The sequence below is a fragment of the Tachyglossus aculeatus genome, chromosome 15, assembly GCF_015852505.1.
Source record: "Tachyglossus aculeatus isolate mTacAcu1 chromosome 15, mTacAcu1.pri, whole genome shotgun sequence".
Taxonomy (NCBI): domain Eukaryota; kingdom Metazoa; phylum Chordata; class Mammalia; order Monotremata; family Tachyglossidae; genus Tachyglossus; species Tachyglossus aculeatus.
The window spans coordinates 161,674-181,659 of record NC_052080.1 but is presented as its reverse complement, the minus strand read 5'-3'; the positions used below and the strand labels follow the sequence as shown (position 1 = coordinate 181,659).

Genomic DNA, 19,986 nt, shown 5'->3' with positions numbered 1-19,986 from the left:
GAGGTCATGGGTTCAAATCTCGGCCCCGCCAATTTTCAGCCGTGTGACTTTGGGCAAGTCACTTCACTTCTCCGTGCCTCAGTTCCCTCATCTGTAGAATGGGGATGAAGACCGTGAGCCTCCCGTGGGACCACCTGATCACCTTGTAACCTCCTCGGCGCTTAGAACAGTGCTCTGCACAAAGTAAGCGCTTAATAAATGCCATCATTATCATTATTGTTATTGTCAAGTTTTTCCGCTGAATTCCCAATCCCGTTTTAGAAAGCAATGCATCTGTTCCCGCCGTTTTATTTCTCAGCAGCGACCTGGTTAATCATCAATCAATCAATCAATCAATCATATTTATTGAGCACTTACTGTGTTCAGGGCACTGTATTAAGCGCTTGGGAAGTACAAGTCGGCAACATATAGAGACGGTCCCCACCCAACAGCGGGCTCACAGTCTAGAGGGGGGAGACGGACAACAAAACATGTGGACAGGTGTCAAGTCATCAGAATAAATAGAAGTAAAGCTATATGCACATCATCAACAAAATAGAATAATAAATATGTACAAGTAAAATAAATAGGGTAATATATCTGGGTTAAATCCAAGATAATCCATTTGGACACAGTCCCTGTCCCACATGGGTCTCATAGAGGGGGAGGGGGAGCAGGTATCAAATCCTCACTCAATCGTATTTATTGAGCGCCTACTGTGGACAGAGCACTGTACTAAGCGCTTGGGAAGTCCAAGTTGGCAACATATAGAGATGGTCCCCACCCAACAGTGGGCTCGCAGTCTAGAAGGGGGAGACGGAGAAAAAAACGTTAACGTATTAACGAAATAAAATGAATAGAATGGATATGTACAAGTTAAATAAATAAGTAAAATCATCTTTTCTATCGCTCGAGCCGGGCCTTAAGAAGTTTGGGTTTCCTTTGAAAATGACGTCGCCCTTCGCGACGTACCCCAGGGGCGTTCGGAGACGCTGAACCCAGGACGGGGATGCGAACGGCGCGCCCCGAAAACCACCTCTGAACGTCCTTGATGTTCCCGCTTGTGTTTTGTGGCCCTAGATGGGGCTCCAGGATTTGGAGCAGCGGCGTCCCAAGCTGGAGGAATTAATCACCGCGGCCCAGAATCTGAAAAACAAGACCGGCAACCCGGAGGCCAGAGCCGTCATCACCGACCACAGTAAGTGGCCTTCGTTCACTCGGTCGGATTTACTGAGCGCTCACCGGGTGTGGAGCACTGTACTAAGCGCTTGGGAAGTACGAGACGCCAACATAGACGGACGGTCCCAACCCGACAGCGGGCTCACGGTCTAGAAGGGGGAGACGGACAACAAAACGTGTGGACGGGTGTCAGGTCGTCAGCGACTGGAATTAGAGCTAGGTGTGCGTTATTAACAAAATAAATAGGATATTAAATATAATAAAAATAGTAAATATGCCCAGCCGGGAGGGGAACGGGAGAGAGCCAGGGCAAGGCCGGAATGTGCCTCTCTCCAACCCGCCGTGGCTCTGCTCTACCAGCCACGCGTGGTGGGAAGAACTGCAGAGGGGATATGGGAACTCCTTACCGTGTCCAGATTATTCCTGGACTTCCTTCTCCTTCTCTTCCTCCTCTTCCTCCTCCTCCTCCTCCTCTTCCAATCTGGAAGGTGACGAGGTTTTGGTGTCTGTTGTTGGGGTAGGTTTTCCCTCTGATGTTTCTGCTTACCCTGTCTGTCTCTCTGCCTTGGGATTGGGCCCAGGGATGTGATCTCAATCAATCAGTCAGTCAATTGTATTTATTGAGCGCTTACTGTGTGCAGAGCACTGTACTAAGCGCTTGGGAAGTACAAGTTGGCAACATATAGAGGCGGTCCCTACCCAACAGCGGGCTCACAGTCTAGAAGGGGGAGATCTCGACACCAAGTCTCCTGCCCACCCGGTGGATTCCCTGTCGATATTTGGGTTTGTTAATAATAATAATAACAATAATAATGGCATTTATTAAGCGCTTACTAGGTGCAAAGCCCTGCTCTAAGCGCCGGGGAGGTTATAAGGTGATCAGGTTGTCCCACGGGGGGTTCGCAGTCTTAATCCCCATTTTACAGATGAGGTAACTGAGGCACAGAGAATAATACTAATGATAATAGTGATGGCACTTAATAAGCGCTTACTATGTGCAAAGCACTGTTCTAAGCGCTGGGGAGGTTATAAGGTGATCAGGTTGTCCCACGGGGGGTTCACAGTCTTAATCCCCATTTTACAGATGAGGTAACTGAGGCACAGAGAATAATACTAATGATAATAGTGATGGCACTTAATAAGTGCTTACTATGTGCAAAGCACTGTTCTAAGCACTGGGGAGGTTATAAGGTGATCAGGTTGTCCCACGGGGGGTTCGCAGTCTTAATCCCCATTTTACAGATGAGGTAACTGAGGCACAGAGAATAATACTAATGATAATAGTGATGGCATTTAATAAGTGCTTACTATGTGCAAAGCACTGTTCTAAGCACTGGGGAGGTTAAAAGGTGATCAGGTTGTCCCACAGAGGGTTCACAGTCTTAATCCCCATTTTACAGATGAGGGAACTGAGGCACAGAAAATAATAATAATAATAATAATAATAATAGTGATGGCATTTATTAAGCGCTTACTAGGTGCAAAGCCCTGTTCTAAGCGCTGGGAAGGTTATAAGGTGATCAGGTTGTCCCACAGGGGGTTCACAGTCTTAATCCCCATTTTACAGATGAGGTAACTGAGGCACAGAGAATAATAAGAATAATAATGTTGATGACATTCATTAAGTGCTCAGTATGTGCAAAGCCCTGTTCTAAGCGCTGAGGAGATTAGAAAGTGATCAGGTTGTCCCACAGGGGGTTCACAGTCTTAATCCCCATTTTACAGATGAGGTAACTGAGGCACAATCAATCAATCAAAATCGTATTTATTGAGCGCTTACTGTGTGCAGAGCACTGTATTAAGCGCTTGGGAAGTACAAGCTGTCAACATTTAGAGACGGTCCCTACCCAACATTGGGCTCACAGTCTAGAAGGGGGAGAATAATAATAATAATAATAATAATAATAATAATAATAATAATGGCATTTATTGCGCGCTTACTATGTGCAAAGCACCGTTCTAAGTGCTGGGGAGGATACAAGGTGATCAGGTTATCCCACAGGGGCCTCACAGTCTTAATCCCCATTTTACAGATGAGGAAACTGAGGCACAGAGAATAATAATAATAATAGTGATTGCATTTATTAAGCGCTTACTAGGTGCAAAGCACTGTTCTAAGTGCTGGGGAGGTTATAAGGTGATGAGGTTGTTCCACAGGGGGTTCACAGTCTTAATCCCCATTTTACAGATGAGGTAACTGAGGCACAGAGAATAATCATAATAATAATGATGGCATTTATTCATTCATTCATTCATTCAATCGTATTTATTGAGTGCTTACTGCGTGCAGAACGCTGTACTAAGCGCTTGGGAAGTACAAGTTGGCAACATATAGAGATTGTCCCTACCCAACAGTGTGCTCACAGTCTAGAAGATAAACGCTTATTATGTGCAAAGCCCTTTTCTAAGTGCTGGGGAGGTTATAAGGTGATCAGGTTGTACTTCCCAAGCGCTTAGTACAGTGCTCTGCACACAGTAAGCGCTCAATAAATACGATTGATTGATTGATTGATCTGACGTCTCCACTGTGTCGGCCACAGACGGTGAGCCACAACCCCCTCGGTTCGGACGGAGGTGGCGACACGGCCGAAATTGCGTGTCGGGATGGAAATTTGATAGTCATAAAGCTCCAGCCGCCTTTCAGATCGTATTTTCTTAGTAGGGATTTAGTACTGCACATGAAAAGGACAGATATAAAATAGCTCATCAAGATGAATTCCCTTATTTGAAGATTCCCCCCTACTTCATTTTCCCTATGAAATTTCTAGAACTAAATGCTTGGACTCAGCCCGATAAATTATAAGTCGGTTTAATAAGTGCCCGGTGCTGTATGGAAATCTCTTCTCCTTCCAGGTGAATCACCGTTTATGACTTTGATCAGTGGGGAACTTATGTGTTTGGTAATTCAGTTTTAATCTAGAGAAAATCCAGTAAAAACAATCCTCCTGGTCTTCTAATATTTTACTTGTACATATCTATTCTGTTTATTTTATTTTGTTAGTATGTTTGGTTTTGTTCTCTGTCTCCCCCTTTTAGACTGTGAGCCCACTGTTGGGTAGGGACTGTCTCTATATGTTGCCAACGTGGACTTCCCAAGCGCTTAGTACAGTGCTGTGCACACAGTAAGCGCTCAATAAATTTGATTGATTGATTGATCCCTCGGGCCAGGATTTTTGAAATGGATAGGTCGCCATCGACAAGTTGTCTGCGCTGCCCTGCCTCAGTAAAATCCTTTTTTTCGGTGAGGGAGCTTCGTTGGGGAATGGGGAAGGGCATTCCAGGGAATGGTGGGGTCTGGGATGAGGGGGAGGAGGAGTCCTCCCCATCCATAGTAAGCCCTCAAGAAGTACGATTGAATAAATTGAATGAAGGAAATCCCTTTCCCACCCACCACCCCTCCTCAGCTCTGCCTTTCGTGTACTTTTGATGGGGGCTGCTTCTGTGAGGGTGGGGGTGACACATTCAGCTGCACTTTTCCTACAGAAATTGGCCTGGAGAAGGGGAAGGGAGAAGGGAGGGACCCAGGGGTGCCACCTCCGACCCGCAGCGGGGCCGGGGCTGATGAGGAGGTGAGTTCCCAGGGAGGGGAACCAACCCCAGCGATGTACGTGGGAGCAGAGAAGAGGGAAGGTGTCACCGGGGGAGGCCGAGGACTTGGACAGACAGGGGAAGGACTGCAAGCCAAGGAAGAGACGGAAACGCTCCGATCGCAGGGTCGGTGAGATGTCTACCGCTCCCGATCTGCAAAGTTTCACCGGATGGATTCAGGAAATGGACGCGCTGCCTTAGTGGGACTGAACTGTTGAACTGTTGAACTGCTGTGGTTGCCTCACACGCTGTGCCGCCGTTGAAAGGAACGGAAATGGGAGAGCGGGAGAGGAAAAATGGCCCACTTCTGTTCCCCTTCATCATTGGGGCCTCTCAGGAGGTCGGCCAGGGCGCTGTAGGCTTTGGCTAGCTGGGTTGGAAGGCAGTCGATTCCGTCCTCGTTGAAAGAAGGTGAAAAGGCCACAACTTATCATCTTGCGGACCTTTGTTTTGACTTCAGGAATGGAAGAATTTTGAGAAGAGGGTCACGGTCTCATTTTCTCCTGCTCTGAAAGTTAATTTCCTTTTTTCCGGCGCCCGGTGTGCTGATCCGTACAGCCGCGATCGAGAAGAGCAATCTTCAAAACGAAGACGGGGGGTGGGGAATTATGGCTGCCTGTTACAGGCTCAGCCTCTGAACAGGAAGGAAAGGTCATGATTTCACCAGGGAACCTGTGATCGCTTGAGATGGAGGATGGGGGGCCCAGTCTTGGTGAAATCCTGGTTTCCCTAGAGATTTGCACCATCGAGAAAAGGACTCCCAGCCCTGGGGTGGGCTGACCACTGAAGATCGGCCGTGGTCAAAGGCTGTGCCGGTTGACCGTCGAATGGTACCCGAGAGGCGTGTGTTTCCATAGCAACTGACTCCCCATCGTTGGAACGGTGGGCCGTGGAGAGCACGGAGGAATTTTCTTGTACCTGTTTGCCCACCGTATTGGAGGGTGCCCTTGTAGAGGATTGATGATTGTTTCAAATGCTCCAGGTCTTTCATTGCGGGCATGGAGGTGGGCATGGCAAGATGAGTCCTGCTGGAGAAGGAGAGCACAGAGCTCCCCTTAGCTCATGCTGTGTTGTTGTTGTTGTTAATGGCATTTGTTAAGCGCTTACTATGTGCCAGCCACTGGACTAAGCACTGGGGTGGATACAGGCAAATCGGGTTGGACACAGTCCATGTCCCACGTGGGCCTCACAGTCTCAATCCCCATTTTACAAAGGAGGTAACTAAGGCACAGAGAAGTAATGTGACTTGCCCGAGGCCACACAGCATACACGTGGCAGAGCTGGGATTCGAACCCATGGCCTTCTGGCTGCCCAGACCAATGGTCCACCTACTAGGCCATCCTGCTTCTCTGGGCTCAGGGCTGAGCACCTGATTTGGGCAGATGCCTGTCCTGGGCACTTACTGTGTGCGAACCACTGTACTGGCTACCAACGGGGTGCAGAGCGGCAGCCCAGAGAAGCTAAGTGACCTGCCCAAAGTCACCCAGCTGATACATGGTGGAGCCGGGATTAGAACCCACAACCTCTGGCTCCCGAGCCCGGGCTCTTTCCACGTTATCCTCTAGACTGTGAGCCCACTGTTGGGTAGGGACTGTCTCTATATGTTGCCAACTTGTACTTCCCAAGCGCTTAGTACAGTGCTCTGCAACCTGTAGTGTCGGCAACCTATAGAGACGGTCCCTACCTGACAGCGGGCTCACGGTCTAGAGGTGCTTAGAACGTAGCTTGGCATATAATAGGAGCTCAACAAATACTACAATTATTAATAGTAGTAGTGGTGGTAATAGTAGAATCATCACTGATAATAATAATGTGATAATAAATTTCCGTCTCCCCCTCTAGACTGTAAGTTCGTTGTGGGCAGGGAACCTATCTACCAACTCTTTTGCATTGTACTCTCCCAAGTCTTTAGTACAGTTTTCTATCCATCAATAAATACCATCGGTTGGTTCATTCATTCAGTCGTATTTATTGAGTGCTTACTGTGTGTAGAGCACTGGACTAAGCGCTTGGGAAGTACAAGTTGGCAACCTATAGAGACGGTCCCTACCCGACAGCGGGCTCACGGTCTAGAATCAATCAATCAATCAACTGTATTTATTGAGCGCTTAATGTGTGCAGAGCACTGTACTAAGGGCTTGGGAAGTCCAAGTTGGCAACATATAGAGATGGTCCCTACCTGACAGTGGGCTCACAGTCTAGAAGGGGGAGACAGAGAACAAAACCAAGCATATTAACAAAATAAAATAAATAGAATAGATATGTACAAGTAAAATAAATAAATAAATAGAGACATCGGCTCAGTGGAAAGAGCCTGGGCTTTGGAGTCAGAGGTCATGGGTTCAAATCCCAGCTCCGCCACTTCTCAGCTGTGTGACTTTGGGCAAGTCACTTATCTTCTCTGTGCCTCAGTTCCCTCATCTGTAAAATGGGGATTAAGTCTGTGAGCCCCACGTGGTACAACTTGATTACCTTGTAACCTCCCCAGCTCTTAGAACAGTGCTTTGCACATAGTAAGCGCTTAACAAATGCCATCATTATTATTATTATTATTATTATTACCCAACAGCGGGCTCTTGATGATGATCAGGATAGGGTTTGATCATTGGCGCCGGAGCGGAATTCCTCCTCCTGGCACTGTCGTCTTTCCCGAGCCCCGCGGCATCCTGAGGAGCCGGTGACCGCACGGGAGAGCCAGGAGGGCAGTGAAGCGGCCGAGGGCGGGAGGAGTGTCCGTCTGGCTCCCAGCGGGCACGGTCGATCGGTTGGCGGTATCTATCAATCAATCGTATTCATTGACCACTTACCGTGTGCAGAGCACTGTACTAAGCGCTTGGGAAGTCCAAGTTGGCAACATATAGAGACGGTCCCTACCCAACAGTGGGCTTACAGTCTAGAAGGGGGAGAGCAGTATCACTGGAGAGCACCGTCCCGGCCCTCGAGGCGCAGCCGACTGACTGCGTTGTCTTCTCTTCCCCCAGTTGAGAAAATCCAGAGCCAGTGGGAGGAGGTGCAGGAGCACCTGCAGGGTCGGAAGCAGCAGCTGAGCGAGATGCTGAAGGATTCCACGCGGTGGCTGGGAGCTCGGCAGGAGGCCGAGCGGCTCCTCGACCGGACCCGGGCCGAGCTGGAGGCCTGGGCCGACGTTCCCGCCTCCGCCGAGGCCGTCCGGGCCCAGCTGGCCGAAGCCAAGGTCGGTAGCCCCGGAGCCGGTCCTGGTACGGGACGGGGGGTCGGCCCTGTCGGGAAGGGACGGGGGGCCCGGAGATCCTGTGAATTATTCCCGGTCGGGTCTTCCTGCCTAGATCGTAAGCTCCCTGAAGGCAAGCATGGCCTGCAGGGAAGCAGCGTGGCCCAGTGGAAAGAGCCTGGGCTTCGGAGTCAGACCGCATGGGCTCTAATCCCAGCTCCGCCACTCGCCAGCTGTGTGACTTTGGGCAAGTCACTTCATCATCATCATCAATCGTATTTATTGAGCGCTTACTGTGTGCAGAGCACTGTACTAAGCGCTTGGGAAGCCCAAGTTGGCAACATATAGAGACAGCCCCTACCCAACAGTGGGCTCACAGTCTAGAAGGGGGAGATAGAAAACAAAACCAAACATATTAACAAAATAAAATGAATAGAATAGATATGTACAAGTAAAATAAATAAATAGAGTAATAAATATGCACGAACATATATCCATATATACAGGTGCTGTGGGGAAGGGAAGGAGGGAAGATGGGGGGATGGAGAGGGGGACGAGGGGGAGAGGAAAGAAGGGCTTCGCTTCTCTGTGCCTCAGTTACCTCGTCTGGAAAATGGAGATGAAGATTGTGAGCCCCAGATGGGACAACCTGATCACCTTGTAACCCCCCGGCGCTTAGAACAGTGGTTTGCACATAGTAAGCACTTAACAAATACCATCATTATTATTATTATTATGGCGTGCACCACCCTTAGCATACGCTCCCTTCTGTATTGTGCGCTGTAAATGGGCAGGTTGACTAACTTTCTCCTGGGTGGTCAGGATTGCGTTGAAGAAAGGAAGGGGAGAGCTTACAGTCTTTATCCCCATTTGGAGCCCCCTTTTTCCTCTCCTCCTCCCCACTCCCCCGCCCTACCTCCTTCCCTTCCCCACAGCACCTGTATATATGTATATATGTTTGGACGTATTTACTACTCTATTTATTTTACATGTACATATTTATTTTATTTGGTTTCTATGTTTTGTTTTGTTGTCTGTCTCCCCCTTCTAGACTGTGAGCCCACTGTTGGGTAGGGACCGTCTCTAGATGTTGCCAACTTGGACTTCCCAAGCGCTTAGTACAGTGCTCTGCACACAGACTGAGCCCCCTCCTTCCTTTCCCCCTCCTCCCCCTCCCCATCCCCCCTGCCGTCCCTCCTTCCCCTCCCCCCAGCACCTGGATATATGTCTGTACGTCTTGATTACTCTATTTATTTTATCTGTACTTATTTATTCTATTTATTTTATTTTTTTAGTATGTCTTGTTTTGTTGTCTGTCTCCCCCTTCCAGACTCTGAGCCCGCTGTCAGGTAGGGACCGTCTCTATATGTTGCCAACTTGTACTTCCCAAGCGCTTAGTACAGTGCTCTGCACACAGTAAGTGCTCAATAAATATGATTGGGGAAACAGCCTGGCTCAGTGGAAAGAGCCCGAGCTTTGGAGTCAGAGGCCGTGGGTTTGAATCCTGGCTCCGCTACGTGTCTGCTGTGTGACCTTGGGCAAGTCACTTAACTTCTCTGAGCCTCAGCTAACTCATCTGTAAAATGGGGATTAAGACTGTGAGCCCCACGTGGGACAACCTGATCACCTTGTATTCCCTCCAAGCGCCTAGAACAGTGCTTTGCACATAGTAAGCGCTTAACAAATGCCATTATTTTCATTATTTAATAAATATGATTGAATGAATGGTGGCTGGCTCACCCCTCTCTCCCTCTCTCTCTCTCTTGCAAAGTGTTTGATTTCATAGCGAGAGGGGTTTTTTATGGTATTTGTTAAGCGCTTACTATGTGCCAGGTACTATTCTAGACTGTGAGCCCCCCGTTGGGTAGGGACCATCTCTATATGTTGCCAACTTGTACTTCCCAAGCGCTTAGTACAGTGCTCTGCACACAGTAAGCGCTCAATAAATATGATTGAATGAATGAATGAATGAATGGTGGCTGGGCCGCCCCTCTCTCCCTCTCTCTTTCAAAGTGTTTGATTTCATAGCGAGAGGGGTTTTTTATGGTATTTGTTAAGCGCTTACTATGTGCCAGGTACTATTCTAGACTGTGAGCCCACTGTCGGGTAGGTACCGGCTCTATATGTTGCCAACTTGTACTTCCCAAGCGCTTAGTACAGTGCTCTGCACACAGTAAGTGCCCAATAAATACGATTGAATGAATGAATGAATTCTAAGCGCCGAGGTAGATGCCGGGAAAGCAGGTCGGATGCAGTCCACATCCACTCATCGTCTTAATCCCCATTTTACAGATGAGGTAACTGAGGCACAGAGAAGTGCAGTTAGTTGCCCAGAGTCACCCAGCGGACAAGGGGCGGATCCGAGATTAGAACTCAGGTCCTTCCGAGTCCCAGGCCGTGTCACGAGGTCATGCCGGGAATTTTAGTGATTCCTACGATCGCGGTTCCTTCCGAGGGGTCCGGGGCCCCGGGGGAAGGCAAGGGAAGGCCGACACGCTTCACCTTGGGACGTTTTTGGACCGTTTCTGGCCAGCGATTCCGGTTGTCGCGGATTGCTGGCGCGTGGCGGCTTTCGGGAAGTTGATGCGGGTCGTGTTTGTGTCTGTCCCCAGCGACTGGGCGGAGAGCTCCAGCGGGGCCAGGCCGGCGTGGATGGGGCCAACGATTTAGCCCTCAGACTCCTCCGGGACTACTCCGCTGACGACACGAGGAAAGTGCAGATGATGACGGATGCCCTGAATGCCACGTGGACCAGCGTTGGCAAGAGGTATTTCGATCGAGGCAGCCTTTCGCCGTCGAATGCCATTATCTGTCCTCACCAGTCATAATAATAATAACAATAAAGGCATTTAGCGAGCGCTTGCTATGTGCCAAGCACTGTTCTAAGCGCTGGGGAGGTTACAAGGTGATCAGGTTGTCCCCCGGGGGGCTCACAGTCTTAACCCGCATTTTACAGATGAGGTAACTGAGGCCCAGAGAAGTGAAGTGACCTGCCCAAAGTCACACAGCTTACGGTTGGCGGAGCTGGGATTTGAACCCGTGACCTCTGACTCCAAAACCCAGGCTCTTGCCACTGAGCCACGCTGCTCCCACTAAGCGCCGCCCGGGTCCCCGTGAAAGTTATAACCGACTCAGCCCCCGATTGCCAAATTTCGCACGAGGGAGTTCTTGTCATCAGGTGTCGCGAGTGGAAAATGGCCTTGCCATGGAAGCATTCCTGCTCCTTGCGATCACTTCTCAGTGAACTCTTTGGCGTAAAATAATAATGCTAATTAGAATGGTATTTATTAAGCCCTTTATTTATTTATTATTATTATTTTTATTTATTTATTTATTATTATTATTATTTATTAAGCTGAGAAGCAGCGTGGCTCAGTGGAAAGAGCCTGGGCTTTGGAGTCAGAGGTCATGGGTTCAAATCCCGGCTCCACCACGTGTCTGCTGTGTGACCTTGGGCAAGTCACGTAACTTCTCGGAGCCTCAGTTACCTCATCTGTAAAATGGGGGTGATAACTGTGAGCCCCATGTGGGACAACTTGACCACCTTGTATCCCTCCCCCAGCGCTTAGAACAGTGCTTTGCACATAGTAAGCACTTAATAAATGCCATTATTATTATTATTATTATTATTATTATTATTATTATTATTATTATTACTCTGTGCCAAGCGCTGTTCTAAGCGCCGGGGTGGAGAAAGGGTAATCAGGTTGGGGATAGTCTAGACTGTGAGCCCACTGTTTGGTAGGGACCGTCTCTATATGTTGCCAACTTGGACTTCCCAAGCGCTTCCCAAGTACTTCCCAACGCTCAATTGTATTTACTGAGCGCTTACCAAGCACTTAGTACAGTGCTCTACACACAGTAAGTGCTCAATAAATACACTTGAATGAATGAATGAATAGTCCCTGTCCCACGTGGGGCTCACAGCCTTAACCCCCATTTTACAGATGAGGGAACTGAGGCCTAAAGCAGTGAAGTGACTTGCCCAAGGTCACACGGCAGACAAGTGGTAGAGTTGGGATCAGGGCTCACGACCTTCCGATTCCCAGGCCCGTGCTTTATCCAGATCCAGGAAATGTTGGGATCCACCGGTCATCGCAGGCCCGGATCTTCTCCTGCCCCTTCCTGGGCGTCCCCGTGGGTCTCAGCGGGTCCCGGCCGGCTCAGATAACCCCGAGACCAATAGCCGCAAGATCCACCGGCCCCCTTCCCTCTTTTCCTGGGGACGGATGCGGCAGCGGCCTCCCTCGTCCCGCCCAGCTCCTCCCCGTGGTACTTCCTAGCATTCCCCGTTCGGATTCAGTCGCTGGAAGCAGGGAACCACGCAGGCCGCTGCCGTTCCCCTTTTCCACCCCCCGATTTGTTTCCAGAAGGGCCTTTAATGCTACTTGTTACCCAGGATCATGTCTCACAACTGCGTTGCATTTTTCAATGGTATGTTTTAAGCGCTTAACTACGTGTCAGATGGAGTTCTAAGTGCTGGGGTAGATACAAGTTAATTAGGTTTGACTCAATCCATATCGTGCACGGGGCTCCCAGTCCAAGTAGGAAGACGGACAGGAGAACTGAGGCACAGTTAAGCGACTCGAAATTAAGCGATGAGTTTCCAGAAGGGCCTGTAAAGCCCCTTGATGCCCGGGATCGTCTCTCACAACTGAGTTGCATTTTTTAATGTTACATTTTAAGCGCTTAACTATGTGTCAGACGGAGTTCTAAGTGCTGGGGTAGATACAAGTTAATTAGGTTTGACTCAGTCCATATCCCGCACGGGGCTCACAGTCTAAAAGGAGGAGGACGGACAGGAGAACTGAGGCACAGAGAAATTAAGCGACTCGAAATTAAGCGATGAGTTTCCAGAAGGGCCTGTAAAGCCCCTTGATGCCCGGGATCGTCTCTCACAGCTGCGTTGCATTTTTTAATGGTACGTTTTAAGCACTTAACTACGTGTCAGACGGAGTTCTAAGTGCTGGGGTAGATACAAGTTAATTAGGTTTGACTCAATCCGTATCCTGCACGGGGCTCACAGTCTAGAAGGAGGAGGACGGACAGGAGAACTGAGGCACAGAGAAATTAAGTGACTCGAAATTAAGCGATGAGTTTCCAGAAAGGCCTGTAAAGCCCCTTGATGCCCGGGATCGTGTCTCACAGCTGCGTTGCATTTTTGAATGGTACGTTTTAAGCGCTTAACTATGTGTCAGACGGAGTTCTAAGTGCTGGGGTAGATACAAGTTAATTAGGTTTGACTCAGTCCATATCCCGCACGGGGCTCACAGTCCAAATAGGAGGACGGACAGGAGAATCAATCAATCAATCAATCGTATTTATTGAGCGCTTACTGTGTGCAGAGCACTGTACTAAGCACTTGGGAAGTACAAGGAGAACTGAGGCACAGAGAAATTAAGCGACTCGAATTTAAGCGATGAGTTTCCAGAAGGGCCTGTAAAGCCCCTTGATGCCCGGGATCATGTCTCACAACTGCATTGCCCTCTTCCGAGCTCTCAGTTCAGTGCTCTGCACGCAGGAAGCACTCAATAAATACCACGGATTGACCGACAGATGGATTGACAGCTCACCTCCTCCAGGAGGCCTTCCCAGACTGAGCCCCTTCCTTCCTCTCCCCCTCGTCCCCCTCTCCATCCCCCCCATCTTACCTCCTTCCCTTCCCCACAGCACCTGTATAGATGTATCTATGTTTGTACATATTTATTACTCTATTTATTTATTTTACTTGTACATATCTATTCTATTTATTTTATTTTGTTAGTATGTTTGGTTTTGTTCTCTGTCTCCCTCTTTTAGACTGTGAGCCCACTGTTGGGTAGGGACTGTCTCTATATGTTGCCAATTTGTACTTCCCAAGCGCTTAGTACAGTGCTCTGCACGTAGTAAGCACTCAGTAAATACGATTGATGATGATGATGATGATGATGATGATGATTGACACTAGCTGCCGTCGGTGCCCCCAAGGCCTCAGAGTCCGCGTGACTCCCGGCGTTCCAGCGCCGTCGGCTCGACGAAAGGTCTCATCGGTCAGCCAGTGGCATTTATCGCGCACGGCACCGTCCCGAGCCCCCGAATTCCTCCGATTCCTCCCGAAAGTTCATGAATCCCAATCTGAAATCCAGAACTCTGGATTTCGGAGGCAGCCCAGAGCGTGGGCGAGTTTGCGTTCGGATTCTTCTCCAGAAAGGGACCGTGCAGCTGTTGAGTTCCCTCAGCTGTAAAATGGGGATTAAAACTGTGAGCCCCCCGTGGGACAACCTGATCGCAGTGTAACCTCCCGAGCGCTTAGAACAGTGCTTTGCACATAGTAAGCGCTTAACAAATACCATTATTATTATTATTGACTGGGGATCCAAGTCTGCTTGCGAAAGCGGGTAGGAGGGAGGTTAAGATTCCTCAGCGAGGTTGGAATCTGCAGCGTCGACAGCGTCAGCAGTGTTTTCCGGACGCCTACTGGACGCCATCCCTGTTCTAGGCCCCGGGGGAATGGGCACTCTGGGGAAGACGCCCCGCTTACGGAGGGACGGGGTAGATTTAAAAGTGGGCCTCGCTGAATCCGTACCGACTAATGGGTAGATGAGTTCACAGTTTCTAGACTGTGAGCCCACGGTTGGGTAGGGACCGTCTCTATATGTTGCCAGCTTGTACTTCCCAAGTGCTTAGTACAGTGCTCTGCACACAGTAGGTGCTCAATAAATACGATTGATTGATTGAGTGAGTGAGTGAGTGAGGCCTGAGGCGGCCCCAGCAGAAAGGTGGGGAGATCAATTCGGGAGGCCTCCCTGGGGCTGGGAGTTTTTAAGATGACTTTGCATTCATTCATTCAACCGTATTTATTGAGCGCTTACTGTGTGCAGAGCACTGTACTAAGCGCTTGGGAAGTACAAGTCGGCAACATGTAGAGAAGCAGCATGGCTTATTGGAAAGAGCCTGGGCTTTGGAGTCAGAGGTCATGGGTTCAAATCCCAGCTCCGCCAATTGTCAGCTGTGTGACTTTGGTCACTTCACTCCTCTGGGCCTCAGTTACCTCATCTGTAAAATGGGGATGAAGACCCGTTTTACAGATGAGGTAGCTGAGGCTCCGAGAAGTGAAGTGACTTGCCCCAGGTCACACAGCAGACATGTGGCGGCGCCGGGATTCGAACAGCGTGGCTCAGTGGAAAGAGCCCGGGCTTTGGAGTCAGAGGCCATGGGTTTGAATCCTGGCACCGCCACATGTCTGCTGTGTGACCTGGGGCAAGTCACTTCACTTCTCAGAGCCTCAGTTACCTCATCTGTAAAATGGGGATGAAGACTGTGAGCCCCACGTGGGATGAGCTGATCACCTTGTATCCCCCCCAGCGCTTAGAACAGGGCTTTGCACATAGTAAGTGCTTAACAAATGCCATCATTGTTATTATTATTATTATTATTATTATTATTATTATTATTATTCAAACCCATGACTGTGAGCCCCCCATGGGACAACCTGATCACCGTGTATCTCCCCAGTGCTTAGAACAGTGCTTTGCCCATAGTAAGCGCTTAATGAATGCCATCATCATCATTATTATTATTATTATTATTATTATTATTATTATTATTATTATTGTTATTATTATTACTAGCTGCCTGGAGGCAAGGAATGAGCTGACCCGCCCTAGCCCTGAGGCATAATGTTCTGGAGAGTGGAGATCAGGTCTCTCTGTTGATTTCTCTCCTCCTGGGGTCTTCAGCAGGTTACTTTGCCTTGGGAAAACAGTGTGCTATAATAATAATAATAATAATGATGATGGCATTTATTAAGCGCTTACTATGTGCAGGGCACTGTTCTAAGCACTGGGGAGGTTACAAGGTGATCCCATGGGGGAGCTCCCGGTCTTCATCCCCGTTTTCCAGAGGAGGGAACTGAGGCCCAGAGAAGTGAAGCAACTTGCCCAGAGTCACCCGGCTGACAACTGGCAAAGCCGGAATTTGAACCCAAGACCTCTGACTCCAAATCGCGTGCTCTTTCCACTGAGCCACACTGCTTTAGACCCCAGGTGTTGCTGTCCTTAGGAAGATGCAGAGAAATGTTCGAGAGGGGCCGTTGGCATTTGCGGGGAACGGTAATCCTCCGAGAAACGAGGTGCTTCTTTTTCCCCTGGAAATTGCGTTGACTCGAGTAGACCTCAGTAGCCCGAGTCTCATCGTCGGTCAGTTGTATCTATTAAGCGCTTACTGTGTGCAGAGCACTGTTCAAAGCGCTCGGGAGAGTACAGTTATACTGCCCACAGCGAGCTCACACTTGTCCATATTTATTATTCTATTTATTTTGTTAATGATGTGCAGCTAATTTTACTTCTATTTATTCTGATGACTTGACACCTGTCCACAGGTTTTGTTTTATTGTCTGTCTCCCCCTTCTAGACAGTGAGCCCGTTGTTGGGTAGAGACTGTCTCTAGATGTTGCCAACTTGTACTTCCCAAGTGCTTAGTAAGGAAGCGCTCAATAAATACAATTGAATGAATGAATGAATAAATGAATGGTCCGTTCGGGCGCTCTGACCCTGTGGCCACGTGGACTCAGCGTCTCCGGCAGCTTATTCTATTTATTTTATTTTGTTAATATGTTTTGTGTTTGTTGTCTGTCTTCCCCTTCCAGACAGTGAGCTCGCTGTTGGGTAGGGACCGTTTCTAGATGTTCCCCCTCTTCCCCCTCCCCACCTTACCTCCTTCCCCTACCCACAGCACCTGTATATATGTTTGTACATATTTAACACTCTATTTTACTTGTACATATTTATTCTATTTATTTTATTTTGTTAATATGTTTTGTTGTCTGTCTTCCCCTTCCAGACTGTGAGCCCTCTCTTCGTTAGGGACCATCTCTATATGTTCCCCCTCCCCACCCCCCCAGCCTTACCTCCTTCCCCTCCCCACAACACCTGTATATATGTTTGTACGTATTTATCACTCTACTTATTTTACTTGTACATATTTATTCTATCTATTTTATTTTGTTAATAGGTTTTGTTGTCTGTCTTCCCCTTCTAGAATGTGAGCCCGCTGTTGGGTAGGGACCATCTCTATATGTTCCCCCTCCTCACCCCCCAAGCCTTACCTCCTTCCCCTCCCCACAGCACCTGTATATATGTTTGTACATATTTAACACTCTATTTTACTTGTACATATTTATTCTATTTATTTTATTTTGTTAATAGGTTTTCTTGTCTGTCTTCCCCTTCCAGACTGTGAGCCCGCTGTTGGGTAGGGACCATCTCTATATGTTCCCCCTCCCCACCCCACCAGCCTTACCTCCTTCCCCTCCCCACAACACCTGTATATATGTTTGTATGTATTTATCACTCTACTTATTTTACTTGTACATATTTATTCTATTTATTTTATTTTGTTAATATGTTTTCTTGTCTGTCTTCCCCTTCTAGACTGTTAGCCCGCTGTTGGGTAGGGACCGTCTCTATATGTTGCCAACTTGGACTTCCCAAGTGCTTAGTACAGTGCATTGCACACAGTAAGTGCTCAATAAATATGATTGATTGATTGATTGATTGATTGATCTCTGTTCTTGCCCAGGCTGAGCGAGCGGGAGGCGGAACTGGAGGCGGCCCAGCGGCTGCCGCAGCAGTTTCCCCTGGACCTGGAAGCCTTCCTGGCCTGGCTGGCGGAAGCAGAGACCACGGCCACCATCCTGCAGGACGCCTCCCAAGAGGACCGGACGCCGGAGGACCCCCAGGCCGCCGCGCGGCTCCGGAGACAGTGGCAGGTGAGCGGCCGGGCCCTGGGGGGGGGGCGGGGAATCACATATTTATTACTCTTTATATTTATTTATTTATTTATTTTACTTGTACATATCTATTCTGTTTTATTTTGTTAGTATGTTTGGTTTTGTTCCCTGTCTCCCCCTTCCAAACTGTGAGCCCACTGTTGGGTAGGGACCGTCTCTAGATGTTGCCAACTTGGACTTCCCAAGTGCTTAGTCCAGTGCTCTGCACACAGTAAGCGCTCAATAAATACGATTGATTGATTGATTGATTGATTGAATCCAGACGGCGGAAGGTGCCGCCGTCCCCGAGTGAACGTCGACCCCGGGAACGCGGCCGGCTCGCGGGTTTGGGGCCGCGCCTCTCCGAGGGCCTCGGTGCGGACGATGAGCGGCGGTATGCGTCCACCTGCAAACTGGAAACTTAGCGTGAGTGGATGGATGGCGGCCCGGGCCGTTGAAAGGACGAGCTTCACGTTGTCCAGAGCCCTTAGCGCTTGGCTGTGGATTGCAAACGCGTCGGTCCCCCGCGTCCCTGCCGCTGCCGGCTCCATTCGGCCGGCTTGGTTTCTTTTGGAAGTTATAGTAGTTCCCCTTGGGCTCCGTTCCCTATTTTCTGCGTGCCCGAAGGAAAGCGAGAGAGCTGAATCAAACAGCGACTGAGCGTGCGCTCCATTTCGTTCAATCCCGGCATAGTGGACGGAGCCCGGACTGAGCGTCAGAAGCTCATTCATTCATTCAGTCATATTTATTGAGCACTTACAGTGTGCGGAGCCCTTTATTCACCCCTCCTGAAACCCCACAGCACTTATGTGCGTGTCAATAATTCATTTATTTATATTAACGCCCGCCTCCCCCTCTGGACTGTATTCTTTTTGTCGACAGGGAATGTGTCTACCAGTTTGGTTAAACTGTACTCTCCCAAGCACTTAGTCCACTGCTCTGTGAATCAATCAATCGTATTTATCGAGAGCTTACTGTGTGCAGAGCACTGTACTAAGCGCTTGGGAAGTCCAAGTTGGCAACATATAGAGATGGTCCCTACCCAACAGTGGGCCCACAGTCTAGAAAGTGGGCTCAAAGCTCATGGATTCTAATCCCGGCTCTGCCGCTCGTCTGCTCTGTGGCTTCGGGCGAGTCATTTACCTTCTCTGGACTTCAATTACCTTAACTGAAAAATGGGAAGTGTGACTGTTGTAGACTCTTCTAGACTGTGAGCCCGCTGTTGGGTAGGGACTGTCTCTAGATGCTGCCAACTTGTACTTCCCAAGCGCCTAATCCAGTGCTCTGCAAACAGTAAGTGCTCAATAAATACGATTGAATGAATGAATGAATGACTGTGACGGGCTGTGTCCAAACCAAATTGCTCGTGTCCACCCCAGCGCTTAAGACGGTGCCTGGCACATAGTAAGTGCCTAACAAATAGAGAAGCAGCGTGTCTCAGTGGAAAGAGCCCGGGCTTTGGAGTCAGAGGTCATGGGTTCGAATCTCGGCTCCGCCACTTGATGATGATGATTAGTACAGTGCTCAAGCGCTTAGTACAGTGCTCAAGCGCTTAGTACAGTGCTCTGCACATAGTAAGCGCTCAATAAATACGATTGATGATGATGGCATTTATTAGCGCTTACTATGTGCAAAGCACTGTTCTAAGCGATGGGGTGGTTACGGGGTGATCAGGTTGTCCCACATGGGGCTCACAGTCTTAATCCCCATTTTACAGATGAGGGAACTGAGGCCCAGAGAAGTGAAGTGACTTGCCCAAATAGTCACAGCTGACAATTGGCGGAGCCGGGGCATGAACCCATGACCTCAGACTTCAAAGCCCGGGCTCTTTCCACTGAGCCATGCTGCTTCCTTGTCAGCTGCGTGACTTTGGGCAAGTCACTTCAGTTCTCTGGGCCTCAATTCCATCATCTGTAAAATGGGGATTCAGACTGTGAGCCCCACGTGGGACAACCTCATCACCTTGTATCCTCCCCAGCACTTAGAACAGTGCTTTGCACATAGTAAGTGCTTAACAAATGCCATCATTATTAAATACCAAAATTATTATTAGTTTTATCTCATTATTTACAGGGTACTTACTGTGTGCCGAGCACTGTAATAAACGCTTGGGAAAATACAGCATAACGGAGTTGGTGGACACATTCCCACAGCAGACTTTCAGTCTCAATCACTCAGTAGTATTTCTGGAGCGTGTGTGCTGAGGCAGTGTACTGAGCGCCTGGGAGAGTACAGGAAGCAGCGTGGCTCGATGGAAAGAGCCCGGGCTTTGGAGTCAGAGGTCATGGGTTTGAATCCCGGC

At 49.0% G+C, this 19,986-nt stretch overlaps 1 protein-coding gene across 4 annotated transcripts in view; it reads left to right on the top strand.

The window, feature by feature from the left end:
- DMD (dystrophin) overlaps positions 1–19,986 on the top strand; it is a 553,630-nt gene that overhangs the window by 397,834 nt on the left and 135,810 nt on the right. For all 4 annotated transcript variants that reach the window (XM_038757062.1, XM_038757063.1, XM_038757068.1 and 1 more), the window contains 4 exons: positions 1,060–1,177; positions 7,728–7,939; positions 10,549–10,703; positions 17,495–17,684. In XM_038757062.1, coding sequence (XP_038612990.1) covers positions 1,060–1,177; positions 7,728–7,939; positions 10,549–10,703; positions 17,495–17,684 — 675 coding nt within the window. The remainder of the gene's footprint in view (positions 1–1,059; positions 1,178–7,727; positions 7,940–10,548; positions 10,704–17,494; positions 17,685–19,986) is intronic.